At 42.3% G+C, this 20008-nt stretch overlaps 2 protein-coding genes across 2 annotated transcripts; both read right to left on the minus strand.

Annotated features, from left to right (window-relative positions):
* Positions 1 to 56: 56 nt before the first annotated feature.
* B0H65DRAFT_245012 (uncharacterized protein) lies at positions 57 to 6902 on the minus strand. The gene is made up of 3 exons (XM_062822380.1): positions 6619 to 6902; positions 876 to 6543; positions 57 to 819 (listed from the first exon to the last, which is right to left on the minus strand). The coding sequence occupies exons 1-3, from the start codon at positions 6690 to 6692 to the stop codon at positions 169 to 171; spliced, it is 6393 nt and encodes a 2130-aa protein (XP_062681075.1). The 5' UTR covers positions 6693 to 6902; the 3' UTR covers positions 57 to 168.
* A 992-nt stretch (positions 6903 to 7894) lies between these two features.
* B0H65DRAFT_245010 (uncharacterized protein) lies at positions 7895 to 9547 on the minus strand. The gene is made up of 2 exons (XM_062822379.1): positions 8958 to 9547; positions 7895 to 8897 (listed from the first exon to the last, which is right to left on the minus strand). The coding sequence occupies exons 1-2, from the start codon at positions 9363 to 9365 to the stop codon at positions 8364 to 8366; spliced, it is 942 nt and encodes a 313-aa protein (XP_062681076.1). The 5' UTR covers positions 9366 to 9547; the 3' UTR covers positions 7895 to 8363.
* Positions 9548 to 20008: the final 10461 nt, after the last annotated feature.

A 20008-nucleotide genomic window follows, 5' to 3' on the forward strand; every position in this document is an offset into this window, starting at 1 on the left:
CCACGACTGTCACCTCATCCCGAGGGCGGAACAACAAGTCGTAAAAACATGCAAATGGTATTCGACATATTAACACAATTCCCAAGCGGGACAAATGAAACGAAAGAGTGACAGAACCGCTCAGAATCAAGATCGAACGACTTGCCGTAGAACAGACATCTCAGTCCTTCAGCGACGGATAGACCAACGAAGACCCTTCGCCTTCACTTCCTCAGAAACACCCCAAGGCTTTTGAGGAGTAGAGGCGGTGTTTGGCACAAGTGCCCGGCATGCGGCAGTGGCGCAGTCATTCTCCGTCCAGGCGACCTGCAAGTCATCAGCCCACCAGGTCACAGGCTTGCCGGCAACCGTCAAGGTGATGTTGACTGCAGTCAAGTTGGTGAATGGCAGCGCAGCAGCGGAATCCAGGATCTGATGGCTGAGACCGCAGCTGTCGGTGTTCTTGCAAGCGCCAACCACAAAGGTCTTGTTCGCCTGGATCACATCACGGACACCGTTCCACTGAATGCCCTTGACGTTGAAGACGCATGGTTCAGCAGTCGAGTTGCAACCAAGGCTGACGCCGAGGAAGTCGAAGCGGAAGCAAGGGTTGTTGCGAAGTTGGGCGAGGCCGATCTGTGCAACGTTCTTGGATGCGCCGTCGTATTGAACCATCTGAGACCCAGAGGACGGGACAAAGCGAGACTGAGGCGGAGGAACAACGCGGAAGTCATCCGAGAACAAGAAGCGGTGATAAGGGCGAGGAACAGGCTGATGGCGAACAATCATGGCACTGTTGGTATCATCGTTTGTTGTCGCAGGAGCGGGGATGTCATCAAACTGGAGCAAACGTCAGTGATCTTGAACTGCAGAAAAAGGGCCAAGGACAAACTTACCCTGAAGGTGTAACCGCCACGATCACTAAGCGAGCCGCATGCGACAGATGCCGTAGAAGCCGGGACTGGGGCTACCGAGGAAGGAGTGGAGATGACTGAAGGAGCTGCGGTAACATCGGCGGGAACTGATGCGGTAGAGGCGCTCAGAGAAAAAGCGGAAACAGTAACATGCGCAGCACGCGGGTGAATGTGACCAAGGCCAAACTCGGTCTGTGGAGGAGGAGCCTCTTCACCGGCAGAGGACTCGGGCGGGGCCTCAAACGACAAGGTGGGAATCGCCTGCTCATCCGAAGAGCTGGAGGGCTCGGGAGTCACAACGGGAATGCTCTGTCCACCGCCGGAGGACTCGGTAGGCTCAATAGGCTGGTCAGGGCCGGAGGCACTGGTAGGTTCAGCGGGCTCGGCAGTCAGAGTGGGAATGGCCTGTTCGTCGGATGCAGTGCTGACAGGCTCCGGAGCAACGGCAGAGGGAGTCGCGGGCTCCGAGCTAATCACAGCAAGGGTGGAACTGCTCAGCATCAGGACAGTGGATGAGTCGCTGGGTGATGGTTGAGAAGGCCCCGAGCTGATGACAGCCAAGGTTGAGCTGCTCAACATCAAGACAGTAGATGATTCGGAGGACGAGGCTGGTGCAACAGCGCTGGCGGAGATATAGCTGGTCGAGGACTCGGTGCAAGTGGTGTCAATGGAGTACGTCGGCCACATGGTGACGACAGAGGGACCAAAGCCGCCGTTCTGACCGGGGTCAAAGAAGGCGTCGCCATTGCTGGTTGTGCACGAGGTGGTGGTGAGCAGTGTATTCTGAGGCCAGACAGTGAAGATCGAAGGCAGAACGGTAATGACCTGAGGAGCCTGAGCAGGTGCCGTCGCAATCACAGCAGAGGGCTGCGCCAAAGTCAAAGTGGTCGCAAAAGCACCACCGCCAATCGCAGAGGGAGAGTTGAGACCGTTGCCGGAACCGTTGGGATCGATGGTGACAATGCTAGGGCCAGAGGCAGGACCAGAACCCGAGCCAGAGCCCGATCCAGAGCCGAGAGTAGTGGTGAACGCAACGACCGAATAAAGACCAGAGCCAATGGGGATGGTTTCCGAGAGGACAACCTCTGAGACGGTCAAGACAGGACCGGTAGGTTGAGCCGCGCCAGCTCCTCCCTGAGTGATGGTGAAGACGGAACCGGCACCAGCATTAGGTGAACCGTAGCCTTGAGGACCGCTTCCTTGCTCACTTCCCTGAGGACCACTGCCAGAGCCAAAAGGCCCATTGCCGGAGCCGGAAGGCCCGTTACCAGAACCGAAAGGTCCGTTGCCTGAGCCGAAAGGACCATTGCCTGAACCAGAGGGACCGTTGCCAGAGCCCGATGGGATGGTGAGGGTGAGGGCAGTGGCAAAGCCAGTCGCACCGGGTTGCAGACCACCGGCAGCCCCAGAAGGTGACTCAGTGATAGTTAAGATGGGACCAAGGCCGGAGTTTGGTGAGCCATAGCCCTGAGGACCGTTGCCCTGAGATCCACTGCCGGAGCCAGGAGATCCAGAGCCTGGAGACAAGGTGACGGTGAAAGCAGAGCCAGGTCCGCCGTTGCCTTGTCCATTGCCTTGAGGACCGCTGCCCTGTCCAGAGCCTTGGCCGTTGCCGGGGAAGTTGGGCGAACCATAACCTTGGGGACCGTTACCCTGACCGCTACCCTGAGGACCGTTGCCTTGTCCAGAGCCTTGGGGTCCACTGCCTTGCCCATTGCCAGGCGACAAAGTGACGGTAAAAGCAGTGCCGGCGCCATTCCCACCAGGTTGGGCACCTCCGGTAGGAGCAGCACCACCCTCAGTGATGGTCAAGATGGGGCCGAGCGAGTTGGGTGAGCCGTAGCCCTGAGGTCCGTTGCCCTGAGGTCCGTTGCCCTGAGGTCCACTGCCCTGAGGTCCACTGCCAGAGCCAGGGAAGCCCGAGCCAGGAGACAAAGTGATGGTGAAAGCAGAGCCAGGTCCACCGGCACCAAGCTGGGCTCCTCCAGTCGCCGTGGGGGCAAGTTCGGTGACGGTCAAGATGCCAGGAACACCAGCTGTCGAGCCAAAGCCGCCGTTACCGGGAGTCAAGGTGAGGGTGAAAGCCGTTCCAAGACCAGACACGGGCGCCGAAGCTCCCGAGTCGCCGCCGGAGGGGATGGTGACAACGATGGGTGAGCCGTCAGGTCCAGCGACAGTGATGACCGATCCACCGGAGCCATTCTGGCCAGGGGTGTTGGAAGTAAGTTGCTCAGTGACGGTCAAGACATTGGATGGGCCACTCTGAGTGGCTGCTGGGTTGCCGCCACCAGGGATCGTGAGAACAGTAGGATACCCATCAGGCCCAGTCACAGTGATGACTTCTCCACCGGGGAAAGAGCCGCCGTAAGGGGTCGCAGCAGGCTGGGCAGTGATGCCTCCAGCACCGGCCGGAACGGTGACGATCGATGGTAAGCCAGAAGGCAATCCCTCAGTCACAGTCAGAATGCCTCCTTGGCCGGGGTTGGCGCCTGTGTTGCTCTGAGGAAGGGGAACAACTACCGGGGTGCCATCAATGGTGATCGTGAACTCGCCATTGTCAGGGGAGCTTCCAGATCCAGACCCTGTTCCAGAGCCAGTGGGGGACGGACCCTCAGTGACAGTCAAGACATTGGACGGACTAGAGCCGGAGCCGCCGCCGACAGGAACAGTGACAATATACGGTGAGCCAGAAGTGGGAGTAATGGTGAAGACCGTGAGGCCACTGGGAAGAGAACCAGCACCAGAACCGGCACCAGAGCCGTATCCGGGAACAATAGCAGAGCCGGTGGCAACAGTGGGCTGAGCGGGCGGTGCCGTTGCAGGAACCGTGATGGTGAGCAGAGTCCCAAACTCAGAAACGACAATCTCCGACGAAGCAGGCGAGGTTGCGGAAGGCAAGGACCCGGATGCAGGAAGCGTGATGGTGAAAAGAGTTCCCGACTCGGAAATGATAACCTCAGAAGGTGTGGGTGAAGAACCAGACGGGTATACAGTCACACCGGGAGTGTATGTGACAACCACGGGTGTAGCGAACCCATCAGACGGCCCGAGAGTGACAGTGACAGGAGAAAATCCGCCAGATGAATCTGTGGGGTTGGAACCAGGTCCAAATGGATTGCTGCCACCACTTCCATACCCAGCAGGGACACCGCTGACCGAAGGAGATGAGCCAGATCCAGAACCAGATCCTGAGCCAGATCCCGATGATGGCTGAATGGTGTAAGTGACGGGATAGGAAGACTCGGTCTCGCCTGGTCCAGCAGGAACGGTGTAAGTGACAACGACGGGAGACCCAGTGGCAACAGATGGAGAACCAGCAGGTCCCGTGACGGTAAACACGCCAGACTGATCACTGCCACCGCCATAGCCGTAAGGATCGCTTGCAGACGAACCAGAGCCGGAGCCTGAGTTGTTAGGAACAGTGACGGTCAAGACACCAGATGGGCCATTGCCACCAGAGCCGTATGGGCCGCTTCCGGAGGAAGAACCGCTGGAACCGGTGGTCTCGGGAACGACAACAGTGACGACACCGGACGGACCATTGCTGTCGACGGCAGAAGGAGAAGCGCCAGGGAGATAGTCCGATACGGGAACCGTGAGAGTGACAAGGCTGGGCTGGCCATTGGCTCCGGTGAGCGTGAGGGTCAAGCAAGTCGACTGATCATCATCGCCTGAGCCAGAGGAGCCGCTTCCGGGGACCAGATCAGAGGCGTCAGGAGTTGGTGGAACTGTGACGGTGACCGGACCCGAAGGGCCATTGTATGGTACAGAAGGAGAACCACCATCGGGGAACGCCGAGGCAACTGGAACGGTGACAGTGACAAGACTCGGCTGGCCGTTGGCTCCAGTAAGCGTGAGAGTCAGGCAAGTTGACTGATCATCGTCGCCTGAGCCAGACGGGCTGCTTCCAGAACCAGAGGCGCCGGGAGAGGGGAAAGCTGTGACGGTGACCGGACCCGAGGGGCCGTTGTAAGGCACAGAAGGAGAACCGCCAACGGGGAAACCAGAACCAGCTGGAACAGTGACAGTCAAAAGGCTAGACTGACCAACAGAGTTCGCTCCAGGAATTGTCAGAATCAAACAAGTCGACTGGCCGTTGTTGTAACCAGGACCGCTGCCTTGGCCACCCGAACCTGAACCCGGAGTGCTGCCGGCGGGAACCGTGAGCGTGACTGTGGGAGCTTGGTTGCCAGAGCCGAAGCCAGACTGACCAGCACCCTGACCAGAGAAAGACTGAGTGGGAGCGCCAGCTTGGGGAACAGTCAAAGTGACAGTGTCGGGTGATCCATTGCCTGCAGAAGTAGCAGAGCCGCCATAAGGAGGGTAGCCGGTTTCGCCTGACGATCCGCCGTTCTGACCGGGCTGAGTGGCCTCGGGAACAGTGACAGTGACGGGCGAACCGCCGTTCTGACCACCTTGGCCGGGAGACGAGCCGGCACCAGGTGTCAAAGTGAAGACGCCGGTGTAGCCAGGAGAGTTGCCATCAGCGGGGACGGTGTATGTGACCAAGGTGAAACCTGATGAAGACCCAACGGGGGCAGAGCTGGAAACGCCAAAAGGACCAAGTGGGATAGTCAGATCAGTCGGTCCGTATGAGGAGCCCGGGTCGCCAGGTGGGTAGGGGAGGTTGGGTGTCACAGTGAGAGTCTCGACAAGAGGAGTGGACATGCCAGGCTCGGCAGGAATCGTGTAAGTGATTGTGAGAGGATTCAGGCTGCCGAAGAATGGTGGGTAGGACTCCTTGCCCCCATGAATCGTGGTGAGCTGAGGCAAAGGGACAGTGATGGTATTGCCGGAACCAGTGTTGCCGGAGCCACCAGCCCCAAGTGTGAGCGCGTCGGTACATGTCGAAGAAAGGAGACCTCCAGGCACTGGCAAGTTGGTTGGCACTTGTGGACCGGCCGATGTACCGCCAATGACAGTGACAAGCGGACCAGATGTCGCGCCATCAAGGCCAGGAGCTGAGACGATGGTAGACCATGACCCAGGACTGTCTGCAACGTCGGGAATGGTAACAGTAAGCACAACAGTGGCGGACTGGTTGGGGCCTTCTGGTATTGTGAGAGTGACGACTTCACCGGCCTGCCCAGATATTTGAGGGACAGTCACAGTGACTCCTGCTGGAGAGGAACCGGAGACCGAGCCCGAGCCCGAGCCGCCGGGGATGGTGACTGTGATGCCGGAACCTGGATAGCCTGGGAAAGCTGGGCTGGGAGATGCTTGAGGAGCAGTGACTGTGACGATTGAACCAGGAGAGTTACCGTTGCCGTTGTTGCCAGCACCAGAACCAGCGCCAGGTGTGTTGATGGTGATGGTCGATACTGGGATGGTGACCGTGCTCATGGGAGGAGAGAGAGCCGTGACAGTGATGGTGACAGGTTCAAGAGTGCCAGCAGAGCCGAAGGGAGAACCGAAGGCAGAAGACTCAGTGGTGCAGGTGGAGGAAAGAAGACCATTGTTGCCAGAACCAGAAGGTGAACCGAATGACCCGGGAGACCCGGCAGCAGGATCAGAACCGCCAACAGGAACCGTGAGAGTGAAGACCGAACCAGCTGCGGCAGTCGGAGAGTCGCCGCCAGGGACAGTGACGAAGACTGTGCCATGGCCAGTCTCGGTGCTCGTGCAAGTTGTGTCGATATCGTAATCGAGACTGTGGAAGAGACAAGTCAGCAACACAGAAAACAGACAATGTGAAAGGATGGAGGAGGGATGGGAAAGAACTCACTTGCGAGGGACAACAGCACCGGATGTTGTCCAGGCTATGCCCGAGAGCACGCCCAAAGACGCGTTGAGACGCATCTTGGTGTCAGCAACTGGATGCCGAAGTGGTGATCTTGCTTCTCAAGGTGACGAAGGGAAAGATAACTATTTGGGCACAAAGTAGGTGATAATGATCGTGATGCCAGAAGGGAAAAGGCCAAAAGGCAAGAAAGTGGCGGGAGATCTGATGATGCCGAGATCAACAAGGTAGAGAGAAATCGAGTTGAGGGAGAAGGATGAGGAGGATGAAGTCAGAGAACGACAAGGGGAGGGGAAAGGCGGTCTTATGTAGCCCATCTGGAGGGCCAACCTCGTCTCCCAACATTCAAGCAGATGACGAGAGGTCGGGGACGAGCAGCATGTCGACTTCCTCCGCGGTTGATGTTCATGGTATTGGGGAGGAAGGTGTTGTGGTGGAAGTGGGAGATTGTGCATCGTAGACAAGACGGGGGAGGCAAGCATGGACATCAATCGTGCGAGAGTCGACCAAGTGGGAGGGACTTCATGCCATGAAATCTCTTCCAGGATGCGGCAGGAAATGAGGAGAGATGATGTGCTTGGTTGGCATGGAAGGAGCTCGCTCAATGACTGGAGGGCTGGGACTGGTCCATGTGAGATCATGAAGAGGGACGTTCCTTCCTCAACTGCCACCTCTGTCTGCGAGAGGACTTGGCCATCGAGATTCGGGAATGAGGATATCCACCCGAACTTCTCTGTCCTTTCCTCAGCATATCGCTCCTTCCCGCTTGCAAAGTCTTCGCGTGACGCGTGATGGCCAACATCATCGAGAACAGGACTGATGAGATTGGACACATTGACTGCAGTGGAGCAGCAATGAAGTCACGCTCGTCCGGTACGTACCTCGAACCGGCAGGAGTGGAAGGGGGCCGCACTTCCCATCGTGAGTCGTCCCCAACCGAACCATGGAAGGTGAAGTTTCTGAGTGGGAGCTGACGGGCAGGCTTCCACGGAGACGGGAGTTACAAGATGCTGAGGAGCGCTCTCCTCACGTGGAAGACTGCGATGCCCTGGAAATGAACCGGAACCGGCGTCCTTTCCTGCCGTGACCCGGGCCGTCGCTCCTTCCGCTCACCAAGCCCAAGACTCTGTCACGAAATTGTCCCAAATGCCCACTGCGGCAACGCCTCTCTTGGTTCCTGCCACTCTTTCAGTTCACGCCAATCGAACTTTCCGTGGCGGGCTTCTCCAAAAACATCGGGAAGGTTCTCGCAGCATTTGAAACCCATCATTTCCGAATTTCTGCTCTGAATCGGATTTGTAAACGACTTGCGGCAACTCCACGCCAGCTGCGTTGTTCCTGGAGGGAAAGTAGGCCGTTGATACGGCGACCGAATGGTGTCCAGACCAAGGAGGTACGTATGAAGAATCGGGTTCGTGCTGTGGCAATGCACTGGTGAGTGGTTATGCTTTCCTTTCTTCCTGAGTGTGTTAAAGTTGGTGTGATATTTGCCAACAGAATCTCTGGATCGTGACAAGCTCAGGAGAAGTGCGAAAAAGAAGTGGCGGGCAAATATTAGACCGGACCGTCGAGAAGGACGGGAGTACACAATGACTGTAACATTGACTGACAAGACTAGAGTGGCCTTCTAGTGATAGAGTTTGGGTACCTAAAAGCAAAACGAGGCATCCGCTGACCAGGGGAAAGGAATATACTAAGCGATACGTCTGTTCCTTACGCCAGTCCATGATCTATACCGGATCGTCATGGTAGATACCATCATGGTAGACGGGCTCGTCTGGCTGGTTTCGAGCCGCCTGGTCGTTGGCAGTAACGGGCCTTCCAACTCTGACGCGCGACCTCTCCTCCAGTTCTGTTACCCACAACGCGGCTCCAGCGCTGGTAGTCAAGAGGAAGAAGAAGCTCAGCACGGGTATCAGCTGGAGGACCATCGCTACTGTTCCAAACCAGGTGTACTCCCACGACCAGTAGCTGCGTTCCCGCTTCATCTCCTTCTTGCTCAACCCTCGCAGCTGGAACCATCTGTGGTGCGACAGCTTTCCGTACCGAGCACCGGTAATCATGAGAAAGGAAACCGTGCCACCGTAGGGTATCAGGTTGAGCGGGAGAAAGACGATAAGCTCGATGATTTGTTTCAGGCTGAAAGGTTGGAACTCGGCCTTGGTGGTTGGCTTGCCCAACATCTTGACAGAAGTGGGCGCATCCGGGAAGAGCAGACGGTGGGGCGCGACGAGATCGGTCAGGCCATGGTTGATTAGCGTTGCCTTTTTTTAGTCCCATGGTTAGCAGACTTTTCCCAACCTTTCAACCTATGTTCAACCTACGTCAAAGATATCCACTTGGGCCTCGTCGACAAAGAAGCCCTCAAACAGACCCTGAATCACCACATGGCCCTCTCCAAGCACGAGCACCACCGCATTGAACCAAGCTCCGGCCTTTCCCTGGAAGATCATCAAGAACAGCAGCTGGGGAATAAAGGCAAAGGTGAACAGGATCAGATACACCAGGAACGAGATGATGGATAGCGGGAGTAGACGGCCTAGGAACACGGGATAGAATTCGGGATGGCGCAAAAAGTAGTATATGCCTTGGATGGGGTATGCGGCGGCGCGAGAAGCACGACGGAACCGATCGATGGGGCCGCGAAAGGGTCGAAGGAAGAATTTCAGGATGCGCCAGAGCAGCGGGCTGCTTCGGTTTCCGCCATTGCTGGCATCGGGCAGGGGGGGCATCGCGGAGGTGGTGGTTATGCGCCGGCGACGGGTTCAACTTGCAAACGGATTCGGTTCGGTATCGGAAGGAGTCTAGGATATCGACGTGGTCTAAGAACTCGACGGAATGGTTTCGGTCACGGGAATGCCGAATGGAAGGTTTGCGACAACTCGACACCAACGGGCCTGACGTCGGCACCTCAAATGGTCGCAAATCGCGGTTCTTGTGTTGGTCCTGCTTGGTTGGCGAGGCTCAAACGCTAGAAGGCACAGTGGGCTGGCGGGGTACCTTTGTGCTCTAACAGCGGGGCGGGGACAGCTGTCAACCCCACATTCGGAGCAGAGCACGGGATTCGGACCGGGCGCACTCCGCTCAGAGACGAACATGTGGAGCCCGCCCAGGACCACCCGGCGACGGAGCCTTGCAAGCCTTATCAACTCACCGGGCGGTTCTTTTCCGCCCAGCGGTCCAAAACGCTTGCGATCCATTTTTGCACCACCAACTAGCTGTCAGCCCACTTTGGCAACCAAAAGAGGTCAAGCGCCTCGCTTAAACTGCGAGCCCAGCGGTCTGTTACCGATGATCGCAACGTTCCATCCAGGCGCGAAACAAATCCAGAACAAGAAGGACAATCAATCAATCCACATGGCCGGGTTCACCCTTCGACAACGAAGAAGCGGAACATTTCCTCTTCCGTGGCACCAGTCGTTTGATAGCACCGCATAGCGCGACACCCCAATGCCACCTCTGCCCCCCCTCTGTGGTGCCTCTGTCAGATGTGACGGTGCAGAATTGATTGATTGAAGAGTGTGTGATGCTGACTCGCCCAGAAGGTATGGGGGGTGCTAGGGTAACCCAGATATATCCAGAAATTAAGCAATATTAGGTAGCTAGAGCGCTAACCTCTATATAGTATAGCTAAAACTACCCTTGAATTTGACATACCCCCTCATTTACAGACCTTCTAAACAGGGCAAAAGTGAAGCTATTTATAGAGTCTCTCTTTTAGTACATCAATTTCTCTAGCTAAACTATAAATATCCTCTAAAGTATTATCCAGAATCTCCTTATCTATCATTATCTCCTTACAAACTAGTATATTCGTTATTCCTATTAATTTACAGAATTTCTCGTAATCCAATTATCCTAAAACCTTTATTAATCTATTGACTAGCATTTTCTTCGTCTCCAAATATTTAATTCTAATCCTTCCCTCTATAATTTCCTACTTTAATTAGTAACGATATATATCAACGTATGTTAATTTAATTATTAATTTCCCTACTTCAATAATTAATATACAGATTATCTATATATTATTATATCGATTATAAATATATCCTTATTAAAGGGAATATTAATCTCCTTATATAGATATATAATAGCGATAGCTGCCTTAGTAGCGTTTAAAATCGATAATAGTTCTACTTTTATTATTAAAATAAATACCGTCTTTTATTTAATTATACCCTAATAAATTAAATTATTAAAGAATTTAATTATAAATTTGTATAAACTCTTTCGATTTAGAGAATTATCAGTGTACGACGTATTTGAAGCGATTTCGAATTTTATTAATTTACTATAATAGAAGGAGAGATTAAGATAGTATTAAAGGTAATACAAAATTTTATTAATAGCTTTACGATATTGAGGATTAGGATTGTAATTATAGCGAGCTAATCGGTTAGCGGCGAAAGTAATATTAAGCTGGGTAATTACGGCGGCGTATATTATAGAGCCGATAACGACCTAGTATTCCTGGATTTTATTAAAAGAGGTTATACTATTATAGAATATAAATTCTTTATTATTTATTAGAATGAAAGCGAAAATATAGGGATTTTTAATTAATTTAGTAATTTTATAAATATACTCCCGTTAAAACAATTTAAATATAGTTTACCTTTTAGTTTCGAATAATTTCAATACTTAGAAATTATTAAAGGTTATTATTATTAGTAAATTTATACTTCTCCTCCAACTTCTTCGTAACCCAAGTAACTTTATTATATTATAATTAATTAAAAGTAAAAATAATAATATTAACGTAATAGAAAATTAGGATTCTATTGCGTTTAAAGATATACAAATCTTTAAATAATAGTTTAAACCCTAAATTTTCGAAGGTCCTATTGAATTTTTATTACTATAGTAAAGGAATTCATCGGAAATTATAAAAGGCTTTAAGGCTTTCAAAAATAATACCGTACTTTTAATAATTAGGGGGTATAGATATATAGATCTTCTTATTAAAGTAGGCGTTAACGAAAGTATTTATTATATTGTATTAAATAAATTTAAAATCGAATTTAATAGCGTAGGCAATAATCGACCGAAATAAACGACTAACTAACGTAAAAGTATACGTCTCCTGATTATAATTATATTACTAGTCTCTTCTAATTATAAAGCGAGCTTTTACTTTTAATAACCGACTATATTTATTAAATTTATATACGTATACCTATATATAATTAAAGATTTAAAAACCTTGAGTATAGGGAACGTCTTCGTCAATTTTAACTTATAACCTCATCTCTTTTTAGCTGTTAAAATATATTTCCTTTATTTACTTAAAAAGATTACTTAAATTATAATATTCGAAATCGCAATAAATCTTTAGGATTAGAAGGAGGTTTTAACGTTTAATAGAATCTAATTTATTACCTTTAGAAATTAAGCGGTTAATTTCTATTTTTATTTTTATTTTCCTTTACCGCTACCTAATTAATTAAATAAGTTTCTTAATATTGAATACGGCTTCTTATAATTCGAAGGTCGGGAAGGAGATAAATTTTAATAAATTTGTTATAAGGCCAGTAATAGAAGTAATTAGTAGTATATTTAGCGGGGTAGGGTAATTAAATATAAAGTTGATAGATATTTTACTTTAAACGGTAGGTTTTATTAATTTCGAAACGGTTTCGTTATTATTTTTTTAAAATTTATTATCAAAGAATAATGGTAAGAGAGGGGTAAAACCATTATTTTCTATATTTTAGGTCGTATTAAAGAATTCGAAATATTACGTAAATAATTAAAGAAATTACTTAATTTAATTAAATAAATCGGCAATTTCATCGCTAACTAGCCCTAATCCTTCTTTAAAATTATTAAAGTTCCGTAAGTAAATTGAATCTTTATTAAAGAGTACATTATAAGTATAAATAATATAATTAATTTATAAGTTGTAAATTTAACAAATAAAGGATGTAGAGTAACCGATAAAGAATCCGATTAAAACTTTTTATTAAGGTTTCTTACGCCGTTACTTTTTCTTTTATACGGTACCCATTATCGCGTATATTTTATAACTATAAATACATAAATAATTAAAATTAAGCTTACAGGGTTCAGTTTGCACCCCCTTATAATAGGCTATAAAAATATAAAACCGTTCGTATAGTAACTTCTAATTATAAAAATACTTAGGCAATCGGTTAATAAAATAAACCGAGGTTAAAACGATTTAAAACTAAAGGTTATAAAGAAATTTAGCGCTATTTATTATTATATACGCCTTTTCTTTAATTATATCCTTTAAACGTTTAATATTACCATTTTAAATTTCAATATGAAGTACTAAGGGTTTGAGAATAATAAAGCATATAATTAACTTATCCTTAACGTATTAGCTATTAAAGTCATTATTATATTCAATATATTTAATTTTAATATTGAAATAGAGCAAAAACACACCACCACAGAAAAGCATAGCCTACCTAAAACCTTAGAGTAAGGTGCTAATCTGAAGGTTAGGAATAATTTCGCGAGGATATTAGAATAAAGCCTTTAAACCATAGCTATTAATTACCAAAGGAAGGAGGGGGAAGTAGAGCTTTACCTCTAAATTAATTACTTTAGAGAAAGGAGTAAATTTAGAGGTTAGTTTCTTGGGGAGGGGATTACGAGTAAATTCAACGGTTAAATCTTTTTGGGAGCGAAGTTTAAATATATTTTATTAGTCGAAGTAATATTTAATTTAAATTATTTACCCTCCTTCCTCTCGTTTTAAGGAGGAGTACTACCTTTTTTATCCCTAGAAATTTCTACTATAATTACCTACTTTCGGAATTTGGGAGAGACGGTCCGATAGATTTACTTTTCCTTATCCGAATTACTCTACTTTTGATAACCCTTTTAATTTATATTCAAAAACTAGAAAAAATTCCCTAAATTAAACTTCCATTTAAATCTACCCATAGGTCCTCTATATACACTTACTAAAAACTAAAACGTTAATTTTGAAAACTTATCGTACAAAAAGATAATATAACCCCCTTTTTACTATTATACCCGGAAATTTGCTCCTTAATTTTTATTTTTTCTTCTTTGTTCTATTTTCTTAGTTCGTTTTTCTTATTGCCTTACCTTTCTCTTATCGGCCTTCTTCTTTAAAACCCGCCTCCTTTTCTCCTTATTAATTATATACTAATCCGCCGTTATTGCGTCCTTAACGAATATTAGATCGATTTAATAGGGTAATAATATATCTTAATAAATTAGATTTCTAAAGGAAGGGTAATATTTGAACTCCATATTTATAAGCCTTATCCCCTTAGGAACAGTCTTACCCTTTAGAAATTTTATATTTATTATAATTTTGGCAGATAAGTAAAAATTATTAATTATTACCCAGTTTTTTGTATTATATTTAACCCTTATTTCTAACCGCTTCCGACGAACCCTTTTCTTATTCCTTATTTAAAGGGTAATTAGAATTTCCTTTATCTTCGGGGGCATTAGAGGAATTACCAATTTAATACCTTCGAAGTATAAACTAACTATTCTATTATTAATTAGGGCTGGTTAAAAGTTTTCGCCGGGTGGATTAGTAATTATTTTCGCCTTCTTACTTCTTTTTATCTATCATTAAATCCGAGAATTTAGTTTAGACTAAAGTAAGAGGTTATATAAAAAATCGGTATCGTACTACTCTTTAGAGTTAATTTATTAATTTATTTTATTATACCCGTTCGGGTACTTTAACTTCTTAAAAGAAATAGGAATTTTATTAATCGGCTATTTATTATTAAATTAAATATAGTAATAGATTAATTCTTTTTTAATTTTCAATATTAGTATACGTTTTTACTAAGTATTTAATATAACGTTATAGGTTATTTCTATTTATTATCTAACTATTATTTTTTCTAATTAGATTAGGTTATTAATTTAAATTTATTATTTCTAATATATCCTATTCTCTTAATATATAGGTACCCGGGATAGGGCTTTTAATTTATCGATTAGTAAGTCCTTTTAGGAAGTTTCGATAAAAATATCCTAATAGCCTCTATTATTTAAAGACCGTACGTCTAAATTAAATATTATTCGGGGAATAATATATTTCTTTAGAAGATTTTATTATTTATACTATTAATCCACTCCCTATTATCATCTTTATATATATAGTTTTTAAAAAAATACTCCGTATAGGCTTTCTTTATTGCGAGCTCCTTATTTTGGTTGGTATCTAGGGTTGAATTAAAATAGAATTATCCAAATTCTCCCTAATTAAAAATAGCGAAGACAAAATAGTACGATTAGTAGATTAGGAGGTATTGTTACTATATTTTTCTTAATTAATATTTGTAGGTCGATTTTATACCGGGTAATTCGCTATCATTATTAATATATGAAACGTTGAGGGGGAGGTAAATATAGTCTCCGAATTGGCGAAGTATTTAAATTAGTCCGGCTATAATTAAGCCTCCTTCTAACTAATTAGAAATATTATAGGAGTACTATATATTAATAAAGCTTAAAATAACGGTCTCTTAGGATATAGCGTTGTAAATCGTCTTATTGGGCTAGTATAGAAGCGGGAACGGGGGATCATCTCCGGTTGTAATTTCTATAGTTTCTTAATTATTTAAATCTATATCAATATCGAACGGAGCGGATTTATCCTTATTAATAATATTAATTTTTAGGTCTAATTAAACGAATCTCTAGTCTATTATTTTATCGAAGGGTTTCGATTAATTATAACAGGGTAAATAGACTTCTCCAAACTTAATTTTAATATTAGGCTATTCTATTATATATTTATTCTATACTATTAGGTTATTATAGATATTCTGGGTAGTATTTAGAAGGAGATTAATTATAGTAGTAGGAGGGAGGAGCGGATTAAAAGGTACGCTTATAATAGGCTAATTTAATTTTAATACGAAAATCGAAAAATTTCTAATAGGGGAGGAATTTACTTTCGAAGGTCATTATAATAATAATAATAGGGAAAAAAGAATAGTAAGAAGGGAAAGAAGGCGGGGGGGTAGCCTTCTTTTATAAGCGTTCGGTAAATTATTTATATTAAACATTCTTTTCTAAACTTTTACTTTTTATAACCTAAATAAATTCATTTACGTAAGTTTTTCTTTAAATTAATTTTTTTTTTATTATTTTATTTCGAGAGGGGGTAAAAGAGGCGAAAACGTTTTTTGAAAAAATTAGGGTAAATAAGTATTTAAATATAAAATAAATTTATTATTTCTTACTTAGGTACCCTCTAAATATAATTTTAATGAAAGGGGTACTTTTTATCTTTCTTTTAATTCCGTTTAATATTTAACTACCTTCCAAATTATCAGTTATTTAAAAAAGGTAGTATATAATTTAATTTAGACTCGTTTATTTAGCCTTCTTATTACTTAATATAATTACCTTCCTTTTTTTCTAGTAAGAAAAATTCGCTTTTTAGCTTAAGGATAGCTTATAATTACTTAATTAAATATAAATACCTTTTTACAGGTAATACTTATTAAAAGTACTTCTTATTTAAACTTTTTCTTCTATACTTTCTTCCAATCGGACTCTTATTTCCTTTATTTTTTAAAGAAGCAACTATTAAATTCCTAATATACTTTCTATCTTCGAATTTCCTTCTTTCCTTACTATTTATTCTATGTTCTATTAAATTACCTTTGGAATCTTCTTCTCGGAAGCCCTTTTATTAAGTATAAAAAAAGCCCTCCCCCTTTTTCTTTCTTTAATTCTTTTTTAATTTTTAAATAGTTCTTCTTTTACGACCCTTCGTTCTTACATAATAGATTTATACTATATTTAATTAATTCATTAATCCGAATCTACTCCTTACGTAAAATAATCTAATTTGGGAAGTGATCTGATATAAATTCCCTTCTAAATTCTAAAGTATATTTCCTTAATCTATACTCCCTAGTATTTACAAGATTAATTATATCGTTTAGAAACACTTTATTATTCCCAAAAATAACCCTATTATTCTGGTTCTTTATTTCCTACTAAGGATTAATAATAACCTTCATTATATTAATAAACGGTTTAATAGTAAAAACAATTCCCTTTTAAAGTATATATTAATTTGTTTAATAGCCGCCTTATTTTTACCCATAATTTATAGGGCGTTTTTCTCTATCCGGCCTATTAAAATTTTATTTAATTAGGACGGATTTATACTATTATTCGTCCTTCCCTTACTAGTAAATTATACTTAGAGTGCATTTTTTCTAATATAAATAGTCCAAAGAATATAATTAAATTCTACAATAATTTTAATTTCGCGGAGGAGTATTTTAAAGTAGTCGAAAAGTTCGTTTTTAATTCTAAATATAAAGGTAGAGATTATTAGAGGGTGTTTATCAAAAAGAAGGGCGGTTGGCCTTAGGGGCTTTATTTATAATATATATTTAGGAAGAAGGAATATATCTTTAGTTTAGTAATTTAAATATTCGGAAAGGAGTAAGAGTGTTATAGGATTACCTATAACTACCTTGTACATATACAGCTCCCGCTATAAGAAGTCGAGCCTCGTACCGTGTCATTGCCGCTATTAGCCAATACCACATTACGTACATATGCACGTACAGGTTTGGCTCTAGGTATAGTTTAGCCCTATCCTATATCGCCAAACTTCTATACACCTCTCTCTTTCTCTCTCCTTATATAATTACGTATATCCAACCTACCCCCTAACCGTCGCTTTACCTTGTAGTAATTAATTATACCTACTATTACGCTACGAGCGTACAATTTTATTTAATTCTATCGCTGCTATTGTAAGATTTTCCGACGTGCCCGCGATCCCTTATTATATTGCGATAGAGCCTCGTCGTACTACGATAGTATAAATACTAAGATTATACCGCGATCCCCCTAGGAAGCGCCTATAAAATAATATATTTCCTATTCCCTAAATTATAAGGTAGTATTTTACTTTATTTAGGTTGATCGAATTAATTAATAGTATTTGTTATTAATACTGACGTCGCGATTTCTACTATTGGTTTAATTATCGACCCCACTTATAAGTAGTTATTTGATAATATTACCGAAGTTTTTAATAATTATTTAAACCTAAGTAATTTAATTAAATAGTCTGTTTTCGACTTCGCTTTATAATTTATTAGCTACGCCGCGTTCCTTTACGTAATTGTCGTATTTATTCGATTTATTTACGAGGATATAATTAAAGTTAATATTTTCGTTGCCGCTACGGAGGATGCCCTTATTAATAAGGATGCTATAATTAACGACTTTATTAATAAAGTTACTTACTTCGAGAAATAATTTATAATTATTTAGAATAATTTCGTTAATATTAATATTTTTTTTAACGACGTTAATAATATATATAATAAATTTAAGAAAGACGTTATTTTTAAAATTAGCGAGAAGAACGATATTATTAAGGACTTTAAGAAAATTATCCGCTTAAAAGTTATCCTCCCCAAATTTATCACCCTATTAAATAATAATAATAACGCTATTATATTTACTATTATTACCCTTAAATTAAAGATTAATAAGGACCTTAAGGCCCTTACCGGCGAAGGTAATATTATAATTAGGCGTATTGAGTCCTATTGCGTTTAGCAGGCTAAAATAGAATTCTATTAGTTCTAAGATTCGTAGTATTTCGATTCCGACGAGTGCTTTAAATTTGCTTAAATTATATAATATTTTAATAGCGCTGCTTTCTACGCTTTATTCTCCTATATTATATTGTTATTAAAAGAGGCCGATGCGGATAAACGGAAGTAGAAAATTAGCGAGGATCTCTTCGTTTATTTAAGTATTAAGTACGATTATATAAATTTAATTTTAGAGTTGCGTTGCAAATTTAAGAATTTAAAAATACGTAAGGGATAAAAGTAGTTTAATTTCGAAGATAAATTTATTACCTTAATTAACCAATACGATTTAAATAATACTATAAAGATTTATTATTTCAAAATAAAGGTTACCGATAATATTTATAATATAATTGTGTATTAATAAGATCTTCCCGTTTTTAATATTTATAAGAAATAATTTGCCCTTTATTATAAATTCGGTACTAATTTCGAAGATTGTAATTAGTGTAATTAGAATGCTATTCCTTTTTATAAAAATAATTTTAATAATAGAGGAGGAAATAATATTTTTATTGCCAAATGTATTATTATTTAAAGTAGTAATGCTATAAATATTAATATTATAACCGCTTTTAATATTTCGCTAGTAAGAATAATCGATAAGGTTATTTTCGACTACTACTCTTAGAATAATTTCTATAAACGTTGCGGTAGGAAGGGCTATTAAGCTATTAATTATTATAATAATTATAGTTGTAACAGTAATAATAGTAATGTCAGTATCGTTAAACCCGCTATAGGCTAAGTTAATTATAGTAATACCGTTTACGTTAACGCTATAGGCGTTGGAGAGGCCGCTTCCGCTATTCCCGCCGTTATAATTGCTTTAGCTCCGGCCGTTCCCGCTATTAAATATAGTATAGGAAATACGGCGCCTCCTTATTAAATCGTATGGAGAGGTTATTATTTTTAACGATTATAATAGAAGAGGAGGATAACGATTTAAAAATTAAATTTAAGCTGGGAGAGTAGCCGCCGTACTTTTGATCTTGCTTATTCAACCCCAATAAAGCAGTACCATTTTACAACTTTATAAAGAGGAATATAGAATAGGATTAGACTTTAATTTAATAGACCGTTTTCGAAATTTTAAAAGTAATTTTTAGCAACGGACCTACTTTACGTATATACAATTAATTAAGGAAAATAATTATCAAAACCGACGCTTCTAATTAGGTTTCTAATAGTATTTTATTATAATATAGTATTAGTAGAATTTTATACCCGATAGCCTACTTCTTATCACAATATAACGTTTAAGAATATAATTATAATATTTATAATAAGGAATTACTAACTATTATTAAACTATTGGAGGAGTAGAGTCTAGAATTCGAAGGCGCGTAATAATTATTCGATATTTTAATAGATTATAAAAATTTAAAAACTTTTATTATAAATAAGTAATTAACCCCGCGCTATATATAATAATTATAATTCCTGTTCCGTTTCGATTTTTTAATTTATTATACCCCCGGTTCGAAGAATTTACGGTCTAACGCTTTGATTAAGAAGCCGGAGGACGTCCTATTAAATATAAATAATTATCGTTTAAAAGTTAGGAACTATAACCTTATTAATTTTACCCGCTTCGAAGAAGGCTATTTGGAAACACTATTTAATATTACCGTCGATATAGAAGTAGATAAAAAAGTATTCTTATTAGCGTTGGATATTTTAGAGGAATTAGGGAAATTTATTAATAATATTATTAATAATAGTTACGTTAAATTTATATTAATATGGGAGATAGTAACCTA

This window comes from Neurospora tetraspora (genome assembly GCF_033439725.1).
Source record: "Neurospora tetraspora strain CBS 560.94 chromosome Unknown B0H65scaffold_5, whole genome shotgun sequence".
Taxonomy (NCBI): Eukaryota; Fungi; Ascomycota; class Sordariomycetes; order Sordariales; family Sordariaceae; genus Neurospora; species Neurospora tetraspora.